Genomic DNA, 25629 nt, shown 5'->3' with positions numbered 1-25629 from the left:
CTGTAGTTTGTCAGTTCAGCCCCCCTGCTTTAACTAGAAGTGGATTACTTCATCTGAGACAGAGAGTTTAATACCCCACAAGACTAATTCACAGGTCATGTCATTTTTGCATAATGTTATTACAGAGATAGAATGATTCCTGATTTTCAAGACCTGGTTGCAGCCAAAGGGCAAATAACACAAGTGTCTTTGCCTGGGGCATTTGTAATGTGAAGTCATTCATTTCACTCCTTTCTTGCTTTTCAGCATTGACTAAAAGGGATTACCAAACCTTGTGGCAGGATAATTTAAATCAGCAAGCAGAAAACATAGGGATTGTTTTGATTCTGAGCTATATGTTGAAGGGCACCTTCCAGATCATTTTGCTAAGACTGAACTTTTCTTTCAATTTAATGTCCTACTTTGCAACTTTTTAAGTTTAAAAGTTCTTGTTAATTATCTCTATACTCCAATGAATTACTATGGTTAAAATTCCTTTTTAAGTGATTCACATTTTACCAATCTCATAGAATGGGAAAATATGACCATCACTTTAAAAAAAATTGAACAGTTTGGTTGTTTATTTAGTGTTTTTGATTGTTTTTGTCTCTGAAAGAAAAAGTGTCAGGGAGTTTGACGTATTACATTGATTTCTAAGACTTCTTCATGTTTTGGGTGCCAAGGAAACACATACCCAAGTCACACAGAGCTGCTACTTCAGAACGTGTAAACAAGCACACATTTGTGCTCACCCAGGCCAAGGAGTCAGCAGTAAAAATAGATATAACCATTACTTCATCAGGCAGAATCTTAAATAAACAAACATGCCTTTGAAGTCAACCACACAAGAAATAGTTCTACTTAAAGGAATATCAAATTTTAAAGGCAAATACAATAAAAATATCTTCCAGACACCACACAAGGCCTGAAACAAAACAACAAAAACAAAATGCATTTTTTTTAAAACAAAAAGTGTAAAGGCAAAGGTATCTAAGGAACAAAGCAGTCCTAGTCCTCCTTTCAGATTCTTTGAAAGTTTGGAGTTGTGCACCACCTCTAATATTTATCAAACATATATTGAAGGCTCTTAGCACCATCAACACATGAGCACAAGGTGGACCTAGAAATGAAGGTACAGGTGGAAAATCTGTAGCATATGAATTTCCCATGACATTACCACAGAAGGAATCTATGGAAAGCTGAGATTTAAATGAAGAGCTTCTGTAGTCACATACATACCTAATTTTTTCTGTACCTTGTCAAGGCTAATTTCTTTACCTATATCCAGAATCATATACAAAGACAGATAAAAGATATGGAGCAAAGTCATAGTATCCCCTATTTGAAAAATAGGTTTCATGGTAATGAAAAGAAAAAAGAAGTTTCATGGTCATGTGTTTCAGTTACAGATTCTCAGAAGTCTTTTATTACAGCCACAGCTAAAATGTAATGGATAAGTTTAAGGCATAATCTAGAGTTGACCAAAAGCATGAGAAAATGCAGCAAGATATGACAGAATGTTTCTGCCATAGGCATTTTAATACAAGGAGCTAATCAGGAAAGATCTTTGGCATTGCCAGGGTTACAAAGATTTTCTGGATGTCTGATTCATGAGCAAATGTCCATAGCAAACTTCATTAATGGCTTGGCCAAAGGCTCCTATTCAGACACCAGACTGCAGAGAATATAAGCTTTTCTTTCTAAACAACACTATTCTTCTCCCTGCAAAATGGTGAATCATTAAACTAATTTATTTACTCATCTATATCTATCTTTATATTTATGCATGTATATATCCACATATCTCTACATTCACACAGATGCACATGCATACATATTTGTGTACAGAAATATATACTCATGAATATATGAAAAACACATGAATTCATATTCACACTGCTTCATTCTCACAATAATCACCAATATTTGGGCTCTAGACATCAGCAGATTAACAAACACCACAGTCTACACACTTTCCACTTACTCTAATTTATCAAGCCTGGTGATTTGCTATCAAAAGCATGATTACAGAAACACAGACTCTGCCAGTTTGGAAGGGACCCACAAGGATCTTTGAGTCCAGCTCTGTGCCCTGCACAGGACATGCCAACAATTCCATCCTGTCCCTGAGAAAGTTGTCCAAATGTTCCTGGTGCCCTGGCAGCTTTGGGGCTGCACCCATTCGCTGAGGAGACTGTTCAGTGCCCATCACTCTCTAGAGGGAAGAGCTATTCCCTAATATCCAACCTAAACCTCCCCTGACACACCTTCAGGCCACTCCCATGAGTTTTGTCCCTAGCCATGAGAGACAAGGATCAGTGTCCATCTCTCCTCTTCCCCTCACAAGGAAGTTGTAGCTGCAGGAGGCCTCCCTCAGTCTCCTCCAGGTGAACAGACCAACTGCCCTCAGTGATCCTCATAAGGCTTCCCCTCAAGGAAAGCCCTCCTTTGGATGCTCTCTAACAGTTCAGTGTCTTTCTTACGTTGTGGCACCCAAAACTGCCCCCAGCGCTCGAGGTGAGGCCACCCAAGAGCAGAGTGGGACAATGCCCTTTGCTGGGCCTGGTGCCCCAGGACAGGGATGTCCCTCCTGGCTGCCAGGGCTCTGCTGACTCAGATCCACCTGGCCATGGACCAGGACCCCCAGGGCTCTTCCCAACCTGCTCTCCAGCCTCTTATTCCCCACTCCATACACAGAACCAAGGCTGCCCTGTCCCAGGGGCAGCACCTTCCTTTTCCATATGTTTAGTGATTGCCCATCTCTCTAATTGGTTGAGGACTTTCTGCAGTGCCTTTCTGAGGGACTCAAACAGCTCCTCCCAGTTTTGTATCATCTGTTGAGTATCCTTTCCAGTCCTATGTCCAGGTGATTAATGGAGAGCACAGGGCTGAGGATGGAGCCCTGTGGAACGCCACTAGTGGCAGCTTGTCAGTCTGATGTCATCCCAGTCACTATAATCTGTTGTGCCCAACCTGTGAGCCAGATGCTCACCCATTTCATGTTAAGTTTATCCAGCTGTGGGATGGACATTTTGTCCAGAAGAATCCTTAAAGAGACAGTCTGGAGAGCTTTACTGAAATCCAAAAAGGTTGCATCAACAGGCTTCCCTTGATCAGCCAGGTGGGTCACCTTGTTATTAAAGGAAAACAGGTTTGATAAGCAGGACTTTCCCCTCATGAAGCCATGTTGGCTGTGACCAATGACTCTGTTGTCCCCCAACAACTGGTTTTTCAGTACCTCCCAGAATAACCTTCTCCATAATTTTACCAGGCCCTGAAGGGAGGCTGGCAGACCTGTAGTTTCCAGGGTCCTCCTTCTGGTCCTTCTTGAACATCAGCAGAACACTTACCAGATTTCAGGCAGCTGGGACCTCTCTGGATTCCCAAGACTGCTCAAAAATCATCATGAGAGATGTTGCAATGACATCAGCAGCTCTTTGAGGATTCTTGGATGAAGCCTGCCAGGCCCCATATATTTGTAGGGATCCAACTGGAGCAAGAGATCCCTTACAAGTTCAGGATAGACAGGGAGTTGATCATTCTCATGGACAGGGTCCTCCAACTCACAGCAGTGAAACTCTGTGGATCCATCACCCATGATGAAGACAGAGGGAAAGAAGGCATTAAACATCTCCACCATATCTCTGTCTCAGTTTGTGAGGTGACCATCCTCATCCTGGCATGTGCCAAAGCTATTTTCACTCTGCCATTTGCCATTACTGTATTTGAAAAACCTCTTTTAATTTTGCTCCACAGTTCCAGCAGCCTCAACTTCAGCTGAGCTTTGGCTGCACAAATTTTCTCCCCACAATGGGAAGCAGCATCTCTGTATTCTCCCCACATCATTTGACTGCTTCCACACCTTCCTTTTTAGCCTTATTTCCAAGAGAAGATCCCTGTTCAGCCAAGCAGGTCTTCTGCCTCATCTGATTTCCAGCATTTGGGAATTGCTGACCAGCAAAACTGACCAGTGCTAATGGGCTCCAGCACCTTTAAAACATTTTGCCAGGGGACCTTGCTCACTAGTCCCCTGATCAGCCTGAGGTTGCTCTCCTCATGGCCAGAGCTGAAGTTGCTGGCATTTTTCCTCCTGCCACCAGAGATTTTAAACTCAACAACTCCATGCTTGCTGCGGCCAAGACAGCCCCATCCTCTACTCTGCTCACAAAATCCCAGCTGCAAACAAGCAGCAGATCCAGGAGGGCATCTTTCCAAGCTGGCTCCCACAGCACCAGTTCCAAAAAGCTCCAAAAGTTCATCCAGGTGTTTTTAGGGTGGTGGTGTTTTAGGAGGCCCCACAATGACAGAAGGACTTTTGCCCGCCTCATCAGTTGTCTGGCCTTCTAGTTCCAGAGCCTCATGCCTGGTGCAGGAGGTGCCAGCCATGCTTGCCAAATTCTGAGGAGGTGAGGAGGAGGAAGAGGAGCTTTCTTCCTGTTTTGTGCAGGCACTTGCTTCCAGCCTTCATCTTCAATACACTCTTGGCTAGCAGGCTTTTGACTAATTAACCTGCAGGGCTGTGAGCCCACCTGCTTCTCCACTTCAAGGGAGGCCTGAGATTCCTGAGAGTCTTGAAACTGAAGCATCTCTGAAAATAATCAGTCTCTTGCTCGTTTGCTTGAATCCTATGTATTCTGTTTGAATTACTTGAACTTATTAATTATTTTTAACACTTATTTTGCATGGGGAAATACATGAAATGCAGACAAAAGGCCACATTCTGTTTGTTATTGCAGGTTATCAGATTGCTTATGCTAAGGTTTAGCCTTCATCATCATCAGTAGTAGTAGTAGCCAGTATTTTTTGTAAATAGCTAAAGATGTAGCTAAATAAAATAAAATTTGATGTGACTTAAACCAATGTCTTTGTTTAATTTCTATTATTAGAGCATATACATATATATCAGGAAGAAAAGATGATATTGTATTTGAGCTCCTAGTAAAGCATCCAATCTATATTAGCTGTAGTTCAAGAACTGTAAGGATATAGTTCAGAATTAGCTGAAACACAAATATTTAGTTTAGATCAATCAATTACATTTCCCCAGTACTCATATTCTGCTTTTTTTCTGAATATTTGGCAGTGTCTCTTCTGTTTTGATTTTAAATTATGTTACTCATATAAGTCAAAACCTCTATATGTGCTTTTCCCTCAAGAAATTAGCATTCACTCCTCAAAGCCAGTTTCTATCTCTTGGATAGAATGGATGCATGTGAGACCTGCATACACAACTTCTAAATTGCTGGTGGGCTCCTCATGTGTATTTTTCAGAGCTCTGTATATATCAAATTGTCTGGTCAGTAACAATATCTTCTCTTCTCAAGCTGCATAAATAAAGTAGAAATTGAGAGTATCAGAAGATGAATTGAGATACAGAGCCATTAATGACCTTAAGAACACTGTTATCCATAACAATCATATTGGGATTCTAGGCAGAATCGAGCAACAAGACATTATTTTGAAGTATTGCTTTTCTTCACAAGGGTCTCTGCTGGAATGAACCTGTAGCTACAAAAAATAAAATAAAATTCACAACCAGCATAATGACTGTGAAAACCTGTAGAATCAATCAATCCGAGCTAGAAGACAAGTAAGATTTGGATTCAGAGATATTGGCCACAACCTTAACTTAATGATAGTAGAAGAAAATGACAAAGATTCTTGAGTGAGCACATTCAGTGTTGTGTCAGTTGGTGTCAGTTGTTCTTTTTCCTGCATGGAAAAGGCACAAATGCCCTTCTATACAAAGAATCACACACCCCAATCAATATCACTGGCTTTTTATACAGAAAAGGTTTCTGTGCCACTCATTTTTCTCTGCACAAGGTACAAAGTGCCACCCATATCGACTTAACATATAGTCAAAAAGAAAAACCTAAAAGCCATTCAGTTTGTAGACAGCTACTGCCCTAGCAGTAAGAGAAAACAGCAACATGGGGGTTCAAACAAAAGCACAGAGGATTTGATTCAAGTAATAAAAAAAAGTAAAAATCATTTTTTCTTCAGTAATTAAAAGAAATCTTGGTAATTGTTTGCTCCTTTATGAAAGTGATCAGGGTTTGATATCCTCTACATCTTGAACCTCACTGATAGTACCAGCAGGGATACTGAAACAAAAATGAAAAGGAAGGGCAATGAAAGAACAAAGACCAAACTAACAAAATGTCTTCAAAGAATTAATGAAAATGACCTGATCTCATGTGCAAAATCCTGTCAGACTACCCTGCTAACTGAAGAATGTATCTGTTATTAGTGTTAAACAGCTTTTACACTACTTCAGTGATTGCATGAAACCATTAAGTTACAGCCTCTATTATACTAATTTTTTTAGGGCAACTTAAATGATTCATGAACTCACTAACTCAAATGATGACACATCATATTCTCTAAATAAATGTTCTTTGTTCTTGGGAAACAGATCAGTAGGAGGTTTGATCTAATAATTATCCTTAAATATTAGATTTTGAAAGAGAGTATATTCTAGAAATAGATTATAATAATGTTTACAAAAAGTAAGATTTGCTCTTCTCCTTGCCATTTGAGTTTCTTTAGGATCTTTGCTTAAATACACAGAACAAATGGGGAGAAATACAAAGAGAGATTGTCAAAACACAGACTCCTGCAGTGCATTATGAAAAAAAAGATATACAGAAGGCAATCTTGGCATCAATAGTCTCCTTTGTTGCCAAGCTGAAACACGCTCATGTTCTTGTCAAGCTGACTCCTGAGAACACTGCTAATCCTGCTGGCACAGCCAGCACTGCTCCCCAGCACCCTGCCCAGTGCTGCTCCAGCCCACCAAGAGGAACCCCACCCTTTTTCTGAAACCCAGGAGGCTGATAATGAGTGGAGTGAGGGGATATGGGGTAGGTCTGATTCTGGTCCCTGGCAAAACACCCTCGAGGCCTTTGGGTTCTGTAGAATTGGACTCTCTGATCAATAATGTGTTCAATAACTGAATGACTCTCAATAACACTCCTGATAAATAACTGAATGTTCTCCAGATGCTGTAGGAAGCCAGAATCACTTAAAAATACACTGTGTCTCCAGGGGCTATCATGCTTTTCAGAGACTCACAAAATGGCTTGGGTTGGAGAGCATCCTAAAGCCCATCTTATTCCACCCCCTGCCATGGGCAGGGACATCTTCCACAATCCCAGGCTGCTCCAAACCCTGTCCAACCTGACCTGGGACACTACCAGGGATGGGGCCTTTTTTCCAAGGCCTTCAAAAGTGGGGTGATATTGTGGATGAGTCTCAAAAATTGATTTCTCCTTTGTTCCTCAGTAAAAAGTGGTTTCCTTTACTAAGGGCACATGACTTCTCTGCCATGCTGGCTCATAGATGTCACAGAGCTGGAAAAACAGGGTCATTTTGGGAATCAGAACTGCCTGCCTTCCTGTATTGTCATTATATTGCAAAGGCTCCAGATTATTATCTCCTTATCACAAAAGTTCCATACCTCCTTGGTGTTTCTCATGGGCAGCTCCTCAGAGCACTGACTCTTTCTTCTTCCCAAAGCAGCCGCTGACTCCAGTTCCCTTCTCACCCACCCACCCCACTCTTTTACAGCACTCTTCTTCTCATTGGTCACAGCTGTGGCCTGTTAAAGTCAGGCCTGCTCCTAATCTTTGATAATTGACCCAGCTGCAACTCCTTAGGGGTGAGATTACTTTCTATACTACCTTTACTTTCTTATATTCTATCCTCCTACATTCCTGTCCATTTCTGAGCCCTTATTTCTGTCTGCTCTTTTCCTGGAACACAAGAACCCACAAGATCCCAGGCTCTTTCATGATTGCCCATGGAAATATCATTTATCCATGCATGGCAGACCCCTTACACAACTAGGATTGTGAGCACAGACCTAAACAAGTGTCCAGTCTTTATTTTCTGCACCTTTCATGTCTCTGATATCCATCTTAGGAGTCCCCTGATTGTCCCAGTGATACTGGAGATAGCCAAACCCTCCTTCACCTTTGTGAACCTTCAGTCTAGAGACTTGTCAATCCTTTAATATTCTGGCTAAACTAAACTAGACTCTGGTTATAATTCATCTGAAAACATGTTCTTAACTTTTCTGTCATGTATGCATGGCTTCTCAGTTTAAATTTTCTCTTCTTTTATTTCCACTTTTTCACAAGCACATACCCTCCAGAGAATCCCCCTGAATCAAGAAACTAATATAATATTGATATTATATAATATTGATAACAGGAATTGCCAATTGTAAAGCATCATGACCTGATATGTTTTTAGGCTCTAAAATTAAATCAAAAATGCTTTGCTATGAAAGGGATTCGCATTTGGAACAAAGGGATGGAAACTCAATTATTTTGGAGGACATTATCCAGGTATTTCTAGACCTGGAAATATGGTCAACCAAAGTTTTAATTTTGCTCAGGTATGTGCTTATTCAAGCAGTTTCACCACACCTAGTTATCTAACTGGTGCCATGTTTTTCTAGCTAACTAGAATAAGAGAGGCTGTTGCATCACAATCCAAAATTAAACTCATTGATGTTTTTCACATCCATTCTTAAAAATATGCTGGGCTACAAATATTATTTCTCTAGTGGGAATGTATCAACTCACAATCCAAAAACTCTCTTCAAGCTCTTCCCTCTTACCAGCCTGTGAGCTCCTGAAATTATAAAGAGGATTTAGTGCATTCCCCAATCTAGCCTTCTGCAAACATTCTGGGAATGATGATTCATCTGATTTCTGTACATTTTATACACCAAGTTGAATGGAATATTCCCTAAAGGAGCCAATTACAACACAGACCAGAAGCTATTTACTGATAGAGCCAATAGCTGGAAAAGGCAGAGATTCCTGTTATTCCTGTTATTCCAATTAAAACACATGTATTGAAACCCACTTTTGAAAGACCTTTGTTAGTTCTTCTCCACACTTTAAAATTCCAGATTAATCAGTTCAAATCACCCTCAGGAAGAGCACAAGGAAATGTTATTCCAGAGTGTAACTGGAGTGAAAATTGTGATTCAGGGCATATTGTGCACCTGCACAACTGAAGCCCCGTGGATTTTATTAACACTGTCTGTCACATGTGTCAAGTCTAGTGAGAACTGTGGGCTAAAATATTTTTATAGGGAGTAAAAAAATGACAAAACCAACTAATCTTGGCCCTACTTAGGTTCACACACAGGAGCTGAAACATATTAGTGAGTGTCCTGTTACAGTCTTGAGTCTTGCTCACTTTGCCCTATGGGTTCAGAGGATTCAGAACAAAGGAGAGGAACCCAGTGTGTTCTTATCTTTAACTTGATAGCATTATTTTCAAATGCTTCTATTTTTGTAGCTGTTCATGAACACAATCACTTTTAAAACAACCTCTAAGGGAATCTTCTTAAGCTACATGAATACCAGGCTGCCAAGGGCAGCTCACTGCTTCAAGAGATTCCTTTTTTACCTTTTGCAGAGTAGTATTGGGCACTTGTTAGGTGTAGTTTCCCCAAAGGATGTCAATGGTCACTAAAACTTCATCCACTTTTACCTGCATCACATCATAAAACCCTTTCCTCCTATTTGTATGATTGGGAAGGTTCTGTAACTTTGTATGTCCCAGAATTTCCTCAGTTATTAGGAACCTTTTCTAAAGAACCAACCTAAATTTATTCATAGCCGGTTTATACCAATTTGGTTTTGAGGCAGAGATGGCTTTTGGTTTAGATAGCTCATCTTACTTTATAATATGTATTCTGTTGGCAGGAATTGTATCCTCTTTCAACTCTCTTTCTCTCCCCCACTAAATATTGTCAAGTATTTCCACCTTCAAACAAAGAGTGAGGCTCTTTCTTCCCCTGATTTTTCCCATCTGTTTCAGGTTTTAAATAATTTTGCTTCAACAAAACTCCACAGTATCCCTGAGGAGATTTCCTCAAGACCTTATTTGATAGGTTGAATACTTCCCTATCTCTGTAGAAATTACCTCTTCTGATACAATGTAAGTTCTTTGCATAATTTCACAATCACTCTTTCCATCCTGGTAACCTCTCTGTCTCATTCTGTTTGGATTTAAATTCCTTTGTCTGGGTAGCTGATTTACATAGGAGGCACAGCACTCCTTTTGTGTATTAAATAACAAACTATAAACTTGGTTTTCCTTGCCAAAATACTTTTGGATGCTAACTGCAGGAGCCACCTTCCATGAAATATTGACACAGCATTCCCATAACTTTAGAGGTTTTCAGCAGCCATCCAGGTGCTTTCTTGGTGGTTTTCTTCATAGATCAGTGATGAAGAATAGCACCAAAAACTGTGGTAATTGTTAAATTTCCTGCAGGAGGGTATTTTCTTTGAAGCATTAGAGGGAATGCTGCCATAATAATCACATAATAATCACATCATCAACACAACCAGCCCACAATTTCCAACTTGTAACAATGTAGATAACACCAGTTGTATATTATTTAGGGTTCTGCAATACCAGATTAAAACTTATTTCATATTTATTTGTCTCTTTCAACCTTGTCCTGTAACACTGAATACTCCTGGCCTTGGAGAGAGCCAGCTTGTTTGCCCATGAACATAACTGAACCTTAATATATAGAATAAAACATGGGTAGCAGATGATTTTTGTGCTGGTACATTCTCACAGTTGATGCACTAGTTGGTTTTATCACATGATTGGTTGATGCTACAAAAGCCAGACATGGAGATAAGAAAAAGTATAACTTTTATGTTTAAAAAAATATGCTGAAGTTAAGACCTCCTATTAGAAATTGGGCTCAGTTAATCAGTGTGTTCCTTGGTGCAAATCTTTGGCTTCATCCCAATAATTATTTATAACAGATTCGTGGTCAGATGAACACTTGTTTACAGTGACCACAGGGTGTGGATACAAAGCAGTTGCTTTTTGCCTTATTGGCATGCAAACAGGGAGCTTGGCTTTAAGCTGAAAAAGGGTAAATTTAGATTGGATATTTTTTCCCTGTGAGGGTGGAAATTGAGGCTGCCCCTGGATCCCTGGAAATGTCCAAGGCCAGGTTGAACAGGACTTGGAGCACCCTGGGTTTGTGGAAGGTGTCCCTGAATGATCTTTAAGGTCCCCTCCAACACAAACCGGTCTGTGATTCCATGAAAACAAAAAATTGAGTGATCAATTTTCTTATTTTAGCCTAAAAGTTTGACTGCATGAATTTTAAATGCAAACAGGTTATGTAAAACAAGAACTGAAAAAAAGTAAGCCTACTGAGAATCATTAAAAACAATTGCCATATGTGAAATTAAACTTTAAAATCAGTCTGTCTCCTGCCATGCAAGTGACAGAAATAAAAGAATTAGCACAACATTGTTTTACTCAATAGCTGAAAAATAATGACGATGTATCCTTCAAGTAAATTCCATTTTAATATTCTTTGTTATTCTCTCTACTGGGTGCTTTTGCAATTTCTCTGTCCTATTATCTGATTTTAATCATTCTGTATCTTTCATAGGCCTGCAGTGCATGACCTTGACCCCATTTAAACCAGTGTCAAACAATGGTACATGACAAAGGCCTTTGCACCTGTAACTTTGATATTTACAGAAAAATGAATTACTTGATATAATCAAGAGCAGAATAACATGTATTCTCTGCTTTTTTTAATATGTTTTTGATTAAAATAGAGAATGTTTTTAATGAGGCAATGAAATAAAATCTTGTGATATTACAGATTCCATCAAGATTTAATTTTTTTCCACATCATTACTGCCTCTCCTGAGACTGCAAATGGAGGGGAAATGAAAATATCATTCAAGTCACTGAATAATTGTTCCACTGTTGGAAAGCAAAAATCAGACAGCAGTCTCATGCTGAAATCTCCTGCTACACACCTTGAACTATGACATAGAATATGTGCAACTCACTGCTGGCTTTATGTTATTTTTATTAAGGCTGTTTCATTTCTGCTAGTTGTAGACAAACAGTCCCAGTGTGAGGTTGCTCTTCCCAAGCTGGTTCCCATGGGCAGCAGGACTTGATGGCTTTTGGCAGAGAGATGCCATTGGTCATCTCTTGTGTCAGCCTGGAGACACAGGAGGTGAGCTGCTACTGCTCAAAGCCCTGTTGGTTCTTCTGGAGCCAGCTCCTTTCAGAAGAGAGGCATTCCTTCAGGTAGCCTGCAGCCTCTGGCCACATTTGTGCCGTTCAAACAGAAAAGGGGTCCTCAGTCATTTTCTGTCTGACCCCACTGTGCTACCAGCATCCTGCCAGGAAGGGTTCAGATGGGACACAATCCCCTGGAGTCCCTCACCCTACACATCTCACTCATCCTTCACCACATAGATTTTGAGCCAGCATGGATTTAAAATGAAGGAAGAAGACTTTCCTTCGTCTTTAACCTTTAAACTTCAGGTGTCAGGTGTGTGGTTCGAGGGCTGAAGAGGTCAGGGACTGGAGGGGCTCTCTCAGCACCTTTCTCCCTGGTTAATTCAGCTGAGTCCCTGCAGGCAGGGGCTCTCCTCCTCCTTAGCTCTCCCTTCAAATAAGGACCTGTCCCTGAGGGATCCTTTCCATTAGGTAAAAGACAGGTGAGGGAATGAACACACAATTAGGCTCCAAGTCCTACAGCCTGGGAAAGCTCATAGAAAAGCAACAGGGATGAAATTTACAGTGTGTGGCTTCTAACAAGGTCACGGTGTTCTGCACTACTCTCTAATGGGACCATATTTTACAAGGAAACTTTACAATAAGATTTGTTTTTGGAGGGCTGGATCAAAAAAAGTACAGCTTGTGGCTCTTTTGACTTCCTGGAATAGGCAAAGAATGGAACTAAAGCAGAGAAACATTTTCTGTGGGATTGTGGAAATTAAAGTCAATTGAAACCTCTACACAAACCCAAATAAATATTAGCAGGGTGATTACAGATCTGTGAAACTTAACAATGTTGCTGTAATGATGGCTGAGAGGAGGAAAATTCTCAAGGACCTGATTGTAAGAGCTCAAATGAAATACAATTCCATCTTTCATGTTTTAGCAAGATAATTTTGGTTCAGTTTTGACTAATACAGAATAATGGGAATAAAATATGCTGCCTCAGTCTCTGCATTATTGGCTTTACATTATTGGTCCTGACAGCTGGCTTTTAAAATGCAGTAAATATTGGGCAATGCTGTTCTTCTGTTAAGACAAGCCACTTCATCAAGCATATTTCCAAATCACACTTTATTTTCAAAATGGGTTTAATTTCTCTGTAGATCGCAAAGGAGCCCACTGCAAAATTGACCTGCGACAGACTGCCCTCTACTGCATGTATTTGGGAAAGGAAAATAAAGCCAACTCCTTAAAACTAAAATCTTTACACGCTGAAGCCAGCACTTCTGTCACAGGCTACTGAACTCTGAACTAAATATAATATACATATAGGCATATAGCACTCTTACCTTCTTCTAAAGGACTAGGGAAAAAGAGCCCAAAATAGGTATGAAATTTGCACAATCTCCTCTGTCCTTTTCAGTGAAATCAGTGTGTGTCTTCCCATACCAGTATGGGCTGTGCTTGTAGGATGGACAGTTATTAGGGGAGCTGAAAATCTGCCCTGTATTCCCTGCTGCCCCACTTGCTTTTGGCTGTTGGGAGGAATCCATCACATTTTGAAGTAAAAAGTCTCTCTGCTTATAGATTTATTTTCTCAGTCTTTAATCTCTCCTGGTCTCTCATTTGTCCTTATTTGCCATTAGGTCACTCATATAAGACTGATCTCCCCTTTTCCTGCCCATGTCCTTGATAATATTGGATGCTACTGAGTTACACCTATTGCACATGATTGAGGAGATATTTCACCAGTGCTGTTTCAAAATTGAGACTTACAGGTTACAAACATTTCATTGAAGCAATTCCACAGCAAAGCCCAAATCCTCAAGCAGACCTATACTTTTGAAGTCTTCCCTTTTATTTTTCTTTGCTTTGGGCCAGCCTAATGCTGAGATTTTTAATGGACCAAACTACCTGCAACCTTTGTTAAAATTCACAGTGGCTCTTATCACTCGATTCCTCAGAGAAGCAAACACCCCTTTTCAAAGCAATGGCATAGATAAGCGTTAAATGACATAAACTAACATTAAACATTTCTGAGTCACTTTTGAAATGCCCTCCTTTGTACCATGAGGCCTGTTCTGTCAGCAGTATATGGAGAGCCACAATTTCATTCTTAAAACCTCAGCTTAAGTCTTGATGAGCCACACAGAAAGCAATTGATGCATGATCAAAGGTGATTCCTCTGCAACCAAAGGTGGTGTTTGAATCCCTAGCACATTTTTGACCATATCACTAGGACACAGTAGAGGTAGGTAGTAAACAACAAAGTTTTTCAGAGCAACATAATCAATTATCAAAAGGTCTTTAAACAAAACAGAAACAACACAAGCAGCATTCCCATAATACCCAGCGGCCTTGCATATATTTCAGCAATGAATTTGGTGTCCATGGATTCGTTCCCACAACTGAACCTTTCCCTTAAAGGAAACCCTTATTGATAATTTACAACTTCTAAGGATGGCATCTGTGTAATTGCTTTCCCTTTGCTTCATACCTGTAAATCTTGTATCTTGTGCTAAATCCCTGTCGACTTCTGTCCACAAAATCAGTGTATTCCTGTGAGCGATGGAAGGGTCCCTTATCAGAGAGGAGCCAGTCGAAGGGGCTTGTGGCATGCTGATCCGAGACAGCAGCAACTGCTAAAACCCAGCAATGAAGACTCAGTGCTATCCACTCCCATAGAGCCATCAGAGAGAACAATTCAGCACCAGCACTGCATCGCCATATCATGCTTCCACTGGGGACTTAGAGCCTTCATTCTCTTAGCTTTCCCTCAACACCTAGACAAAATACACAGTCAATTAGATAAGCACACACTAGGCATCCCTTGGAAGTAGAAACAAGTTTCCTTTCTTTCAGCTTAAAGAGATAGTGGCCTCTACTTTATTATATTTTACATTAGCATAAACCCCACTAGGCTAGTTAACAGTGGAGTGTTTCAGTACTTCAAATGCTGTGAAACTAATGTCTTCATTAACATCATCAGTGATAATATTTACTGTTGAAGGGAAACCTTCACAAATCATCAGGGGAGGGATTGTTGGGTTTTTTTTCCCATTCATGCTAGTCATTAATGAAAAATATGCAACATCAGATTCTTAGTCTGTTAGCAGCAGTACAAAAATCATTCAGCAATGTCTGCACATAATCATGATGTACAGTAGTACAAAAATCATTCAGCAATGTCTGTACATAAGCTCACAGTTCACACATTGGACAGAAAACAGGTGAGATTCAGAAGACCCAGGCTGCTTTCTCTTTTAATGTCCTTGGGGAAATTGCATTGTGGTTTGTCTTCACTGCAAAGTGTGGTTAACAGAGCCAGTTCCTCTGTCCAAAGCAGCATCACTGGACAGAGTCACTGCCCTGACCAAGAGCTCTGGAGCTGCCCACAGTGATGAGCTCAAGTGACTTACACCAACTCCAGATGCTGAAATTTTGGGTTTCCCTAACAGCAGCATTTTACTTTCAGTCCAAATTGCTCCAGCTCAGTGGATCAGCCTAAAAACACTTTTAAAATGGTGCCTGAACAATTTTTTTGTGTGCCCTATCACAGATCAAGTATTGGTTGCATCATGTAGGAACTCAGTGAAGACAAGCCACAGCTTCCCTCTGTACCTCAGACCCATGCCTGTGGAATGGGCTAATGTTTCTAATATCCTGCAGAGATTTCATTAAAACATCTATGCAAGACCATGAGGTTTTCAGAGATGACAAAGGGCATGCAGATTCCTAAATATATTGAAGCAATCAGTTCCAGTTTTCAGTCTAAGTTGAAACAGCACAGAATGAATTAAAATACATGAATGTGAGAGCTTTAATTTTGCTAGCTGATGAGTTTAAATAAAATGCTGGATTCACATTCACTCAAATCAGCACTCATCATGACATTTTCACCTTTGCTATGGTTTTGAAACTTGGTGGGAAATTTGTCCTTCCTATCAGTAATTTGGTCTGTAAGTGAACCCTAAAAGATGGATATTTCCAACAGAACAGTCCTGCAATTGAACACTCAGCACCCCCATCCATTATAATGAGAATTGTGTCACTGAATAAATATGCTCTGTGCATATATGTGAGATATTAATATTCTCAAGAGCCTGCAGGAAGCTGACTGCCTCCAGGAGAGCACAGAGGTTCTTGTGAGCCAACAGGAATTTACAGCCTAAGAATATAATAATCTGTCTATACAACCAGATAAATACTCAGGCTTTATGTGGTGTAATTGTTTGTAACATGATTTGGACATGATTCTGCAAACAATAAATGTATAAAGAAAGACCCTGCTCGTATTTCATGCTGAGCATGTACGAAGACACTGAATTATAACCATAACCAGTTACAGCCAGGCAGTTGTTTCTGACCATAAAACACAGATTGCATTAATTTTATAAATCCTTTTGAAATTAAATTCCAGGAGTCTACAACAGAGACCTCTCAAACTTTTATTTATGCTCCCAAGCCATCACTTCCATGCAAAAAGAGTCTGCATATTGAAGTTGGAGTATCATACTCCTAGACTGGTGGTGGTTTTTTCCCCCTTCAAATTAATGTATTTGAGGTTACAACACTGCATAACCTTGCTCCCACTGTATGAGAAAGTCTGCACAGATTTGAAGCAAAACTGAAATGCAATAGATTGCTCTACTGGCCCATAAAAGCCATGAGGATCATTTGGTTGCCATTTCTTGTTAAAAATAGATCAGTATAAATAAAGAAAACATTCCAGTCACTTTCAGACAGGCCTGACCAGCCTTTGCATCACAACAGAGTGAAAATCCACAAATGCTTTTGTCTCTTATCATTAGTCAGGGAAAAAATATATTGCACAGCATATTCATTCCCTTCCATCATCCTTAGCATAGACAGGGAAGATGCTGGGCATAATTTTTTGACATTATATGAAGCTACAGAAAGTGAGTGTCATGAGAATTTCAATTTTATACCTACTGCTGTATTAAAATTTCTAGCTTTTCTATTGAAAAATTCCCATACTTGATTAAATGAGAAGAGATAGGAGTTTACTTTTTCAGTTACATATTAACACTAAAGTGTTTCAGGCTGTTAAACTGTAATGATGACTAATTGAGTCCCTTTTGAATTCAAAATTATAATATTAGGATTGGAAAATTAATTACTGTGTATATGTAGCATCTTCCTAACACTAGACTATAACAACACTTGGAAAGGAATAGTGGAAGAGCCAGGAGTTTATTTTTGGCTTAATGCTGCACCTCATGGTGTGTCATAAATTAACCACTGGCAAAACACCTGCAGAGAACCTGTGCAGGTACAGAAGAAAATAATCTTGGTTTAAAGATCTCCTTGTTTTAAATACCTATGGAGGTATATTCCAAAGGAGCATAAATATACAGGAGAGAAATAAGGAGAGAAAAAATCATGTGTGCATCTGTAACTGGTATTTATGCACTTGTGTCTGTTGTCCAGCCATTGCAAAATCATTCTGCATTGCATTAATCCTCATAACACCCCTGAGAAGGGGTGTTTATTTAACAAACAAGGACCAGAAGCCTGAAAAAATGACTGCTAAGGGAGGGGTTAAGCTGTTTGAGGGATCTAAATGCGTGCTTCCTATTAAAAGATAATTTAGAAAATTCTAGCCAAAGGATTTTTGCAAGGCTTACAGTATGAGAAATATCTAAAAATTTTGAATATTCAAATTCTCTAATTAATGCAAATACCCTGAAAACATTTTCTAAAGACTGTTACAGGCATATGGAACACACAAAGTTTGCAGTTACAAAGCCACAATGGAGCTCCAGGGAAGAACAATCTGTATTAAATATTGTGGTAGCTAAAGGGTGGGACATGGCAAATAAAAGCACCTGTTAAGTAACAGAGCTGGGAGATTTTCAAGTAGAGAAGACACTATACAGAGAGCAAATAATGCAATATTTATTCTGTGATAAAAACTGCCATGTCAACAATGGTCTCTTTGAAGCTCTGGCTTAAAGGACAATTCTTAGGTATAGATGCTCTGCACATTTCTTTTCTGTTATCCCCATGGTTTCACCCAGCTACCAGTTGTAAATGCTGCTAAGCTTTTGGTCCTTCTAAATCCTGAGGTTAAGGTGAGTTCAAGATAGGCTGAATTCTTCTTTGTTAGAAATCTATTGTCTCCTCCCTGGCAATAGTGCAGCAGGAATTTGACTCAGCATCTTCTAATGTCCTAATTCTCTTGAACATATGAAAGTTCTGGAGACTGGCAAAATCCATGTATTTACATCATGTGCAGGTGTAGAGCTGGCAAGTGCAATGCAAACATTTTGGCCACTGGGACAAATTTCATCAAGCTTCAGCTGTGAACAAGAGAACAGGACATCTGTGGTCATTTTGTTGTCATCATATTGTAGGGCAAGCCCCACCAAACTCAGTCTTTTTTAGGTAATTTTAAAGAAATATTAAAGTTGTATATAATTACATATGGTATTTTATGAACTCTCTAAGACACTGAGCTAAGATAGTGCAGATTGAAGTGTCTGCTTGATTTGTGGGTTGAGCTTTCTTGCTTACAGAACATTAATTAATGAACCACGTATACTAAGATACACAGAATAATATAGAGCCAGCCCAGATGTGTGCACAGCAATGCTCAAGAAAAGAAAAAAATCAGTAAATTCAAATCCTTTCTGAAAAGGAAATTGTGGAAAATTTTATGAGGGGAAAAAAAACCAACTAATCTATTGTTACCTCAGTGCATGTAACCTTTTACTTCCCAAGAGGTGAGAGTCAAGTTTAATACAGATTTGTTAACTTACACTAAAGATATAGCTACTAAATTGGTCATTACTGGTTCACTAGTGGAGCAGCCTTTTATGTAAGAGTCAATAAAGTTGATGTTATGCACCACCAGTAACTTTTTTGGGCCACATCCACCTGCAGTTCTCAAGGATCAAAATAAAACAACTGTACAAATGTATGGACATTTTTTATAGGATCAGGTTTGGGGTTTTTTTCAATATTTCTCTTTACCCTAGAATCTGCAAGATGTATCTGAGACCTTGGTCTGAGATCCCCTTCTGTCAGTGGAAATGCAGAAGACCAGGGTCTCTCTGAAATCCTTTGGGTTTTATGTTCACTCGATTTACAAGAAAATGCTGATACAACGCAGCTCTCCATGGAAAATTGAGAATCCTCTGTGCCAAAGTGGGATTCTCCTGGCTATAACTTCCCATAATGATGCAATAAAAATTTAAGACTGTTTTTCTCAGATATGTCCTTTCAAAGGAGAGTAAAAAATAACTTCCTATAACATTTAGAAAATTAACACATCTAAGATGGTGCTTTTTTATGCAAAACACAAAGCTTGGCTTTCCTTGAACTAATCAAAATATTAAATACTACTTGGATATCCTTTAAAAATAAACATACAAAGAAAAAATATGATAACAGATGGTGGGGAATACATCCAATTCTGTTTGTAGGCAGTTGGATTTCAGAAAGGTCATAATTTTACCATTTATGAGGGTTTTGGTACTCCATCCCACCATTACTTACAAGCCTTAGGGACTTCAAAGTTACTGCTTTTGATCAAGTGCAATACATGGTGTAGCAGAGTACCCTTCATATTTCTTTTAGATTGCACATCATGGAAAACAGGAATGGAGCAAACCTTTTGTTTTCTAGGTATTACACAACATTCTCAGGAATGCTACAACTTTGAATCGACAGCAAGAAGCAACATTTTATTTACTGCAGGTGGATGGGAAACAGTGAAACTCAGAGAAGGCAAGATAAGTCCAAACCTTTTTTTTCAAAGGTGTTTTGACACTGAAAAATGGAAAGACATTTTACATAAAGAATAAAGCAATAGTCTGTGTCTCAGAGATTGCTCTTATCTGCTGTAAGTCCTTGGGTTTATCACTTCATGTGTCTCTGCTTTCACTTCCCTGTCTGAAGTGTGATGATCACATTGCCCACCTTTGCAAAGCACCACAGGACCTCCTGTGTTATCATCAGGGATTCTTATTCTTCCTTCAAGAAGCCATTTTTTCTCGTGCTAACAGTTCTAAGTGAATGAGACCTGAGGAGGCACCTGCCCATGGCATTCTCACACAGCCCAGCTGTGAAGCTGATGGTGTGCTATGGGAGAAAAGGGCAGAAAGGGCTAGAGAGGAGGGCAAAAAGTATCTCAGCTGTGCTCTGCTCTGGGTTTAGCCACCACACAGGTTCTGTTCTCCAAAGGAAGATACTCAAATCTGTTGGGGAAGATGAAACAGGAAAGCTTTACTGATACAATTGCTTGGCAAAAGATTTTTGATTTTGAAATATAGAGACTATAAGCAAGATTTTTACAGTTATTTGGTGTGAGTGTATGCCTTTTTAGGGTATTTTTCAGCAGTTGCTTAAAATATGGGGAGCAGATACTACTGTCTTTTATTGCTTTTCACAATTCTTTTATCTCATGAGGTGGGATAGCTACTTATGTTTTAGGACTACTGGTTTCTTGGCTGATTAGCACAGGCATAGCTAAAGGATTTAGACTTTCTTCTTTGCAAATTTGGTGTCTGACTTTATGTTAGTTTGTTAGTTGAAAATTATCAAAACAATTTTGGGAGCTTTCTAATTGTGGGATTAATGCTGGTGTACTATCAGTATCAGCTAGAGAGAGAGCAAAAAGTATCTCAGTTGTGCTCTGCTCTGAGCTTAGCCACCACACAGGTTCTGTTCTCCATAGGAAGATACTCATATCCACAGAAAAAACATATCCCAAGCTGAATTTCCTAAAGGACAGAAAAAGGACTTGTGAACTGAGGAGGGCTGCTCGGTCCTGTGGTCACAGTCAGCTGTTGGACAGAGATGAGCTCTGCTTGAAGTCCCCCCAGATGTCTGGGGCAGGAGCAAGAGACCCAGAACAGAGACAAAGAACAGGCTTTGGGGACATTGGGATCACTGAATCACAGGGTCACAGAGCTTTGGGTTGGAAGGGATCTCAAAGCTCAGCTCCTCCCAATGCCCAGTGGCCCAGGTTGCTCAGAAGGACCAGGGTGGAGGATGGTGAGGCCTCCCTGCCTTCAGATCAGACCTCATCAGCTGCAGGGGACAGTGTGTGACACTACAGAAAAATTAGAAGGCACCCATGTAGACAAGTCATATTGTCAACATGGTTTTCCAGAGGGGGATTGAATCACGGCTTGTTCTCTGGCGCTCATTCTGAGCTGGAAAAAAATCTGAAAGGAGAAATTAATTCTATGTCTAACAAGCTTAGAAGAGTTTTACATTCCAGGCTTAAGAATAAGTGTTCATATCAGTTCCTGGTAGCAGTTTTGACTACATGCACCCTAAATCAGCACCTTTCCTTTATTTAAACAGAGCTTCACCCACTGCCAGATTTTAGCTTTCTTCTCCCCTCTCAAAGGGGAGACAACACCCTGTTACTATGTCCTCAACAGCCAAAATAAAGAACAAATAAGGTGTCTGATTTTTAAGTTTTTTTAGACAAATGAAGGGGAGAAAACATCAAATGCATCCACGGAAAGAGAATTTATGTCAGCCCAACCTCTGCAGCTGCGCTCGGCTCTGTCTGGAACGTTGCTGGTTGCTGAGTGTTAAGGCCCTTTCCCACAGAGCCTGCCTTGGTATTTGCTCTGTCCCTGCAGAATTTCACTCCTGCAAGTGCCTGTGAGCCTTCAGCTGATGTCCTCATGTGCTTTTTGTCCCTTCCCGGTGCAGCAAGTGCCAGCCTCCTCAGCCCATGAGTATCTGCTGGCTGCCAGGCATGCCAAGGTAATTGCTTCAATGTCTGATATTTGTAAAAGACCTGATTTTTTCCTTTGCTGCCCAAATCATGATGTATAAAATCCCTCAGGCGCTGTTTAAATCTGTTAATCTAAGTTCATCCTCCTGTGCAAATGGATCCTTATGTGTTTTAGCTGATGATGTCAAGCAGCATCCCCAAAATGCCATTGCAGTCTTTCTGCCTTAAGGAGTGGATCTGTTTCTACAAGGAGCTCGTTCAGGGGAAGATATTACCTGTCAAGGCTCTGAGAACACAGAAAGGCCTCAACAGCCTTGAACAGCCTTATCTGGGTCCTCCACCCACCTCAGGCTGACCAGGGGCTCCAGGACCTCCAGTCCCAGGTTGTGTGGTGCTAGTGGGACTGTGTAGGTGAATAACTGAAAGGGAGAAATCATAGAGACACAGAATGATTTGGGTTGGAAGGGGCCTTAAAGATCACCCAGTGCCACCCCTGCCGTGGCAGGGACACCTTCCACTAGCCCAGCTTGCCCCAGGCCCCATCCAACCCGGCCTTAGGATTCCAGGGATCCTGGAGCAGCCACAGCTTCCCTGGACACCCTGAGCCAGGGTCTCCCCACCCTCACAGGGAAGAATTTCTTCTCAATGTCCAATCTAAATCCTAAATCTACTCTCAGTTTAAAGGCACTCTCCATTTTCCTTTCACTACATGATCTCGTAAAATCTTCTCAAGTCCTCGTTGTGTCCCAGTTCCTCATCTTTAAATGGGGGCTAGCACCTAAATTCTTGATAGACAACAGGTACCAGTCACACAAGGAGCTGAAATGAAGCTGATTTCTGGAAGCCCTGGGTTTCTGGCCAACACCCAGGATGCCAAGAAGACACAGAAAACCTTCTGCTTCGAGCTCAAAATCTGCTCCAGGCTGGATGACTGCACTCTGCAATCATAAAAATCCATAGGGGTTGAAGTTTGTAGGAATGAAACTTTAATCTTTGCAAGTCCCCAAGTGCACATGGACTATCCTATGTGCAAAATCCCTCTGCATGAAAACTCTGCATGGCATTTCAGTCTTAAGCCACTCTTTCATTGCACAAGTTATGCTGAACATTCTCCCAAATTGTCCAAAGATTTTCAGCTAAAGCATCTGATGGTAGGAAAAGTGTTAGAAGGGAAACAGAGCAAGCTCTCTTGGAATAAATTTGTGAGTGGCTCTACAGAAAAAAAAAAAAAAAAACAGCTTTGGGAGAGGTTCTAGTCCAGCATTTCCTCAGGCACAGACTGACATGTATTGGTGTGACATACAGTTTTGCATACTGGAGCTTTCAAGTTTGAAGAAAATCCCAACAGGAGACATATATTAAAAGTCTTGATTGCATCTTGGATTTTTTTTTTTTTAATGAATGCTTCATTTCTGATCATCCAGCATTCTCCACTCTCATTGAGTGTGTTTTAATGGCAGTTGAGCTGGTTCTCAGGATTTGTAAAAACTACCCCCTGAAATTAAGTAACAAATGACTATTGAAAAGTCATGACATACTAGTTCCAGCAGCATATCTCCTTTTCACTCAAAACTCTCAGTCCCCAGACAAGTTTTCTGATCCAATTTGACAGCTAAGTGTCAGTAGGATACAAAGAGACTGAGACACATGTAAATTAGGTGTATCCAGTACACCATTCTGGAGTAACAAACAGCCCTTTCCTCCTTTAATCCACCCAGGTACTAGTTTTTAAACTCAGGTGTGGCATTCACATTCTCTGCAAAAATCTCTTTGCCCAGGATTTTTCTCCTGGGAAGCTGAGAAGCCTCAGAAGAGAAAAGGAAAACAATTCTCATCTCATTTGCTTCTCCTGTGTTTTGCTCACATGTGGAATGTGGTTGGAGATTGTTTACCCACAGGTAATTGTTCCATTGCATTCTGCTGGGAGTTGTTTTCACTCTTTGGCCAATCAGGGCCAAGCTGTGTCAGGACTCTGGAAAGAGTCACGAGTTTTCACTATTATCTTTTTAGCATTTTAGCAAGTATCTATTCTATATTCTTTAGTATAGTATAATATAGTATTCTTTAATATAATATAGTATAATAAAATAATAAATTAGCCTTCTGAGAACATGGAGTCAGATTCATCATTCCTGCCTTCATCAGGGCATTCCCAGCAAATCCAATACCCAGGGCTCTTACAGCTGCTACCACCTAGAGCAGGAGCAAGCAGCTATTTACACACTGTACACCAAAGCTTTGCTTCCAGAGGCTTTCAAGCCTGAGGAAAAATCCAAATATAACTGATTAGTAGTACAGAAGGGCTAAAATGGGATGGAGTGGGAGGAAACTTTGCTCGCCAACAGATTGTGGAGCTGAAGAAGATTCAGGTTACAGAGAGGAAGGAGAGTACTTGGAGCTGAGCTACCTCAAAGTACAACTTTGATTGTGCTGTATAAACCTTGCCAATATAACCTTCTTTAATGACTGTTTCTGTTAAGAAGCCTAAACAAGAAATGCTTAGAGAATGCTTTCAAATTATTGGATGGCAAAAATGTTATAAAATAAAAATCATGATTTTTCCATGAACAGAGTGGCTGACTATTTTTGTTGCTGCTTAAAATTTCTGTTCCTGGAAATTTTGCAAGAAATGCTCAGAAAAAGGATGGGGAGGAAAGGATTTGTCAGTCTCAGGCAAAAATAGAAGTTTCTTTGAAGTTATTGGAGTGCTAATATTGTTTGTACAATAATGAAGGGAAAAAATAATGGTGTATAGCTGTTCTCTGGACTTAAGAAGAGAGCCAAAATAGCAAGGTACTGTACTGATTACAATGGGGACATATTCACAAAATCCAACCTAATTCATGTACTTCCATTCCCTCAGACATTATCTGACCTAATCCACAAGTAATGTGGTTGGGGGTTCTTTTATTTCTAAGCATGGTTTTGTCAGTTTAGAGGCTCTGGCTCAGGCTTGGACAGAGCCCTCTAATTTTAGCTAAGGCTGTATCTGGTCAAGGATTTACACTATTCCTGATTTTATTCTCCATGTGAAAATTAGTAGTTACAACTTAGATCAGTAGTTAAGAATAACATCCATAAAGATCTAATGGCATGAAATTTTTCTTTCAATGCACTTCTCTGGATGCCTTGCAAGAAGAATGGATTATTTTATATATTTTATTCCTTAAAAATGATATCTAATAGAGTGGTAATGTTTTTATTTTGCCCTTTTATTATGTCTTTCAGACAAAAGTGCTCCATATTTTACAGCTGATTTCACAGATGGCATACATGGTGTTAAGCTGATACAAATGGATGGTTAAAGCTCCTTTCAGGTTCTCATCTTCAACCTGTTTATTCTAACAGGAAAAAAACAACAAATTTACACCACTTGTTGTGCCAGCTCCCAAGGCAGGACTCACAGAAGCTTCAAGAGACCATTTTTCCAGAGCTGATGCTACTGAAAACTGTTGCAGGATTTTTCCACAGTCCCTTTGCTGCAGCATTCCAAGCCTGTAGCCACTGCATGGGCAGTAGCCAGATCCTCTTAAATGCTCATGTTATAGCTATTAATTTTTTATAGCAAGAGTAGGGACTTTATGGCTGACTGAGCAAAGATTCAAGCTCCAGCAAACCAGTCTGGGGCTAATTGCAGCTCAGGATGGATAAAGCTTGATTGTACAAGTAATAATTATGTTATGTGTACTGGGCAGCCTGCTATCTCACATAAATCTAGCACCAAAGCTAGATTTTTGACAAGACTAAAAGCTTAAAGAAATAAATAAAGCTTAAATAAATCTAGCCCAAAGACTTGATTTTTGACAAGATTAGAAGAAATTGCAAAATTAGAGAGAGGGAAAAAAGTCTGTCTGCTAAAAGATGTGTTTCTTCTGAACATCATGCTGCAAGGA

At 40.0% G+C, this 25629-nt stretch overlaps 1 protein-coding gene across 1 annotated transcript in view; it reads right to left on the bottom strand.

The window, feature by feature from the left end:
* The window catches only part of BRINP3 (BMP/retinoic acid inducible neural specific 3), a 201163-nt gene that overhangs the window by 168005 nt on the left and 7529 nt on the right, over nucleotides 1–25629 (bottom strand). Inside the window, 1 exon segment of the mRNA XM_036387412.2 lies at nucleotides 14513–14798. Coding sequence (XP_036243305.1) covers nucleotides 14513–14748 — 236 coding nt within the window. The 5' untranslated portion in view covers nucleotides 14749–14798.

This window comes from Molothrus ater, chromosome 9 (assembly GCF_012460135.2).
Source record: "Molothrus ater isolate BHLD 08-10-18 breed brown headed cowbird chromosome 9, BPBGC_Mater_1.1, whole genome shotgun sequence".
NCBI lineage: Eukaryota > Metazoa > Chordata > Aves > Passeriformes > Icteridae > Molothrus > Molothrus ater.
This window is presented reverse-complemented; position numbering and strand designations above follow the sequence as displayed.